Source organism: Triturus cristatus, chromosome 10, assembly GCF_964204655.1.
Source record: "Triturus cristatus chromosome 10, aTriCri1.1, whole genome shotgun sequence".
In the NCBI taxonomy this organism is placed as follows: domain Eukaryota; kingdom Metazoa; phylum Chordata; class Amphibia; order Caudata; family Salamandridae; genus Triturus; species Triturus cristatus.
The window spans coordinates 213,387,620-213,393,619 of NC_140593.1; the positions used below are offsets into that span (position 1 = coordinate 213,387,620).

Here is a 6,000-nt window from a genome sequence, read left to right on the forward strand (position 1 = left end):
CATCTGCATTTAAATATTGGGGGCATATTTATCAAGAGTTTGCGTTGCCCTTGTGCTGTGCAAGGGGGTGCAACGGCGATGCAAAACCTAAGTGAGATCTGTCATGGCACGCAAGACCACCTTGCGTGGTCCTGCATGGCTTGATAAATCTAGAGCAACGCAATACAGTGCAAATCGCTGTCTTGTGTTATGCTGCCCTAGGAAGGTGTCCCATGGGGGGATCGACATCCATCCATGGGTTTTGGCACATTCACAGATTTGCCATTAATGGCAGACCTGGGAATGTGTCAAAATGCTATACCTCCCCAGGTGAGGTGTGATGAGGAGATATTTCTTCATTTCTCCTCGGTTTCCCTCTGTGTGTTGCATTCAGCAGCAGACATAGAAATAGGAAAATGCCTCTCAGGATTGTTTTGTGCAGGAAGGTGTCCCTTCCTGCACATAAACAATCCTGACTGCAATGCAGGCACCCTTGCAACATGACGCAAAGATGCCTACGTTGGCGCTAGGCAGCCAAAAGTTTACCAGTGCTAGGAAAGGACAGGAACACGTCCCTTAATGTTAGATATGCTGCATTCCTGCCCCGTCCCTTTCACGCAGCAGCGCAGCAAGTTGGCTCACTGCGCTCTGCTGCATGAAAGATGATCGATTAGGCAATAGGAGTGAGATTAAACACTCAAATAGCCATCTTCCTTGGATTTCATAGTAGCACATTTTCTCGATTATCTGGTATGGAAAAAAATAGGGAACAAGTCACTAGGCTGAGAAGATGTTATGTACGCCCTCTGCTGGACTAAAGAGGCATGCGCAATTTGGGAAAAAAAGACTCGGAATAAAATTTTCTTTGAAAGTGGTGAAAAAAACAACATCGAAACATATGAATGTCAGAAAGAATAAAGTGATCTAAAGAAAAGCCTTTTGAGGTTAAAATGGAACAATACATTACGTGTCCAAAGTTATATGCCAAAGCGTGTAGTTATTGAACGTTTACAGAACTTACAGACCATTCCTTGTGAAATGCCAACTCAATTGAAGGTGAGTTTGCTTGAAATTGATGAACGCAGCAGCAGGTCATTTCAAGTGTCAGGGGGCACATCCTCACACAGAAGTCACATACCGTAAACCTACTATTGATGAAATGGAACAGGGAAAGGAAACATGGGGAGGGCTCACCTCTTCTTATACTAGTAATAATATGAACTTTGCACCACCTTAATTCATAGATAAGATATGTTAAAAAACGAACGGATAGGCCCTATAAAAATAAAACAAGAAAACGACTTAGAATAAGACTGCAGATGACTGAAGCACGTTGAAGAAACCACGGCCACCTCTCCTGGACTCTGTGTCCGTCCTCATAGACGGAGCTGGCCCCTCTTTGTGATCCTGCAGCCATGCACGCATAATCTGAATCATCATTAAAAGTCTATATCGGCATTCACCCCCATTGCACCATCGGGCACCACTTCTTAGTACAAAATAGAAACACACGAGAAGGCGCCCTCCCCCTCTGGCCACACACGCAGCCTCACAACAGACGCTGAAAGGCTTGTGCGGACCGGACAAGTTGACTTGTCCCTTTCTCCTCTCCCAGGATTTGTGCGCCCGCTTTGTTCTGCCAGTGCGTGCCTTTAAGTGGCATCAATGGAGAGTGGCACTGTGCAGTCACCGAGTCCTTGGATACCCTTTGTGTAGCGGGGCAACCTGGCACCGTGTTTCAGGATTTATGTAAGAATGCCTCATTGGGACTCACTGAGGGAGGCACGTTGATGTTTCAGCACTTTAGCCGGATCTTCCTATACAACACGGCCCACATATTCCACCCTATGGCCTTCAGAGTTTGTGGCAGAATCAATGCTGAAGTTGATACAGCTTTACCTTTCGAGGCAGTTTGCAACTGCTGCATTTTTGCAGAAGTGCCTGAGGGCTCCATGCATTGCAGATATTCCACATAAACATGCAGCTGGATGAGGGGATAACTCACTTCTACCATGTAGCTGACTTATAGAATGTTTCAAACGTTGATGGACAAAAATTCACATTTGGGAACCTCCGGTCAGATATCTCACCATAGATGAGATGATGAACACGTGTGTGGTGGGTTTGGTGATTGGAGTGCAGTGCGCTCATGGTGTGTGGTCTGCGCCTCAACAAACGTCCCCACGTCAGAATATCACAGCTGATAGGATTCGGCGGAGGATACGGTGACAATCCCACTGTGAGTTAGCTCAACAGCTAAACTATGAATGTAATATTCCCCACAACGAGAAAAGTCGAGAACGGATATTTTGGCATCAAAAGATAAGTGCTAACCTCCCAACGAAAAGCAGTTGGCTAGCAGGATTTTCAGGGGAGGGGGCTTTGCATAGATAATACCAGCTATGATTTTTTAAAAAATACAAAAAGTGTGAGTTCCAGGTGTACGACGCATGCAGTTTAAGTATTGTCCCAACTCCCCTCACCCCTCATGCACGTGCATCCTGAAAAGAATCATAGGAAGTGGCCCCCAACTTTAGAGGGGCGTGAATTAGCCGTGATTGAAGCACCGGGCCCCTCCAGGTCGCCTGATTGGCATTTGCTATTTATATTCAATTACAGCGATCCTTGGAGAAACACACCAACACATTGCCACTAAAAGCCATTGATCATCCGGACACAGGCCAGAACCGCTTCCCCGTGGGGACCCTTTAATTAGGAGCTGAGTAACTTAGATGCTGTCCAGGGTCCATGGCATGCACACTGGACAGCGCGCGGCACTTCCTGGGAACGCAGCGATTCCGAGAGGTACTGAATGCGTGCGCCCCGAGGACCACACCGCCAGCGCGCGGGTGCAGCAGCCGGGCCCTGCAGAATGTGGGGGTGGGGCAGGAAAATGACAGGGCAGCTGAATGAATAGGCGCTACGAGAACCAGCTACTTCGAGTGGTATGCTCTCAACATATATGCAATATTTTGCGAAACCATAACATGAGGAGGCATTTTGTAAATAAATATGCTCATTGCACTGTAAATCGCTGCAGCGAAAACACTGCAGACACCCGTTTCTTCCAGGTGTGTTTTCGAACAAACAAGCTGGCGTGCCAATTATTTTTACCTTTCTGAAATGGATCATTCATGCACCTTCAAACTTTTTAATGGCTGCAGTGATTTGCACATCTGAAAAGTGCGAGTGCACGTACGTATACTCGGGGAAAGTAGGTAATATTTACCATCGGCGCCTTCTCCTCTACACAGGTCTCCTGAAATGTGCCACAGAAGTAAAAATCCCAGCACAAAGTTGGACTTATTTAGTCTCGCCATTCTCCCAGTGCGTTCCAGGGGTTGAAGTAAATGGAAAAATAAAAATTCAAAAATAAAAAATGAGAATGAAACCAATTCCAAAGGAGTGGAAAAAGTCCCCGTTGCCTTAGCTCCGATTTCATGAAGCAGCCTGGAAGCCCATCCTAGCGCTGCATTCCTTTATTTTTCCAACATCCTCTGCCAAGTCCACACGTGCAATGAGACACACTCCACTCCAGGACACTTAATAAACCCCGGCCTCGGCTGCCAATGGCACACACTTCGATCCCTCGCGGTCCGAGTGAGGAGAGCAGGATGGGTTTGCAGCAGCGCCGGCGCTGCCCAATGTTCACGCAGGAGGGGTGGACGGGGCCAGTGTCACATGGGTCTGCTGGTCTTCTTGCCGACCTCTGCTTCTCCAAAGGCAGCCCCAGAGGGCGAGGCGCGCAGCCTGTGTCGCGTGGGAGCCGCTGCTGTCGCTTCCCTGAGCAGCCGTCTCATAGCCTGTGGCAGCGGCGGCCCCTCCGCAGCCTGCCAGCGCCGAGCCTGCCACTGCCCACTGTTTACTTCCTAAACACCGAGCCGCGCGCACCAGAAGAGCAACCTCGCAGCAGCTTCCAGCGGATGGATGCCGACTTTCCCAGAGGAAAAAGAGGATAACGCCCACGAACTAATAACAAAATCTCGGATTGAGCAAATGCAGTTCACTCCTTTCTTTAACTCGGATTTATCTCCCCTTTTCAAATGAAACATTTTCATATCAAACCTCGTTCACAAATATAGGGATGTCAGATGTTACATAACTGATATATTATATTTTTTCTGTTTATGATTCATAATCTTTGTTGGTCTCCTATTCACTTTTTCTTTTTGTTTTCTTCTATGCCTTTTTTCTTTCCAATTGTTTCCACTTTAAGTTTCTTGTTTTCTATTTTGTTTTAGCCTGCCGACTTGCATTCCTTAATTTAGTCCTGCACAACATATTTATCTTGCCGTTTTTTATTTCGTCCACTGGTATGTTTTCTTTCTCTATCATAGTTGTTTTCTCTTACATTATAAGAATGTCTCTGGGAGGGATCAGAAAGGGAAGGGTGGGCGGAAAATTGAACGTGCTGCAGCTGCACCTGGGCTTTCACAGCATCATTCTCAGAAAATCATCCAAACATTCCAATATCCTTGTCTAAAAATTTGTTGGACTTGGTAGAGCACACGCTGAGCAATAAGAGAGGAGCTAATGAGGTTCTAGGAAATGCAACGCTCACCAAGTCCAAGTAATACAGTTCAGAGACTAGGCAAGTTAACATAGAAATGGGGGCTGCATTAAAATAAAAAAAAACAATGGCTCAATGAAGCAAACCTCGTAAATAGTGTCTTTAACTTTCTGAAATCGCAAAGTGAAGCTCTGTCAGGCAGCTTTCAGAGAATAAATACAAACTAGTGTCAATCTTGCAATCAGATGGACAACAATATAATCCAGTGGTACAAGCAAATAGGACAACAATACCACCAAAGGGAGAATAAAGACAGCACAACAACCTACCTACAAACAGTCACATCAGAAAACAATACCCAGAAGACCTCAGACATGAAACCCAACGTTACCAAACCAGACAAGTTGCCCGAACTACCATGCTTAAGAGCCTAGTACATATGGAGACTGTTGGAAATGGCCCTTTTTGCAGGGTTAGCTCCAAACTTTTTGCTTCTTCCTCCTCCTTTTTCCTGACCTGTTGTTGGTGGTTTTAGGACTCTGGGCATTTTACCACTGCTGATCAGTGCTAAAGTGCATATGCTCTCGGTGTAAATTGATATTGTGATTGGTTCACCCTGGTTGGCATATTTGTTTTACCAGTAGGTCCCTAGTAAAGTGCACTGAGTTTGCCAGTGCTGGTAAATTAAATGCTACTAATTGGCCCGCAGCACTGATTGTTCCACCCACACGAGTAGCCCTATAAGAGGTCTCAGGCCTGCCGCTGCAGTGCCTGTACACGGTTTGTTAACTGCCATATCGACCTGGCAAGTGCACCCACTTGCCAGGTCCTACCCTTCCCTTTTCTTGCATGTAAGACACCCCTATAGTAGGCCCAAGGTACCCCCCTGGGCAGGGTGCAGTGTATGTAAAAGATAGGACATGTACTGGTGCGTGTAACATGTCCTGATAGTGAAATACTGCCAATTTCGTTTTTCACTATTGAAAGGCTAACTTGCCCATAGGACAGAATGGGGAATGGTTTGTAACATTTTACAAGTGTATCTTCCCATAGGAGTAAGATGGAAAATTGGAATCTGGTAACCCTAAATTCAGAATGTAATAACACATCTTTTAGTAAGGATGGTTTTTAAATTATGTGTTTGCAAATAGCACTTTTAGAAAGTGGCTATTTTCTTGTTAAACCGTTCTGTGTGCCTCTGCCTGCTTGTGGATTGATTGTCTGGCTTTGGAAATGACAGGGGCTGGGGAGGTGCCGTGGCTCCAGGAGTCTAGGTGAGTCAGCACTAGGCTGAATAGGCCGGTCTGTATTGGGAGTGGTGGGAGTTGTAGCACCTGTACCTAGGGCTGTGCCTTCCTTCCACAATGCAGGCTCGCCCCCCTGTGGTGTGTCTAGGACCCTGGCCCACACTAACAAAGGATGATGTTGTGCACTTGCAGAGTGCCCCCAGAACTGGTTTGAACTAGGCTCAGAGCCCTCTGCACAAAGGGATCAAAGACATTTTGGGGTAT

General features: G+C 46.4%; 1 protein-coding gene across 1 annotated transcript in view; it reads right to left on the reverse strand.

Moving 5' to 3' along the window:
* Window positions 1-3,811, reverse strand: part of PLXDC2 (plexin domain containing 2) — a 1,457,706-nt gene extending 1,453,895 nt beyond the window's left edge. The window contains exon 1 of the mRNA XM_085630822.1: window positions 3,209-3,811. Coding sequence (XP_085486948.1) covers window positions 3,209-3,299 — 91 coding nt within the window. The 5' untranslated portion in view covers window positions 3,300-3,811. The remainder of the gene's footprint in view (window positions 1-3,208) is intronic.
* Window positions 3,812-6,000: the final 2,189 nt, after the last annotated feature.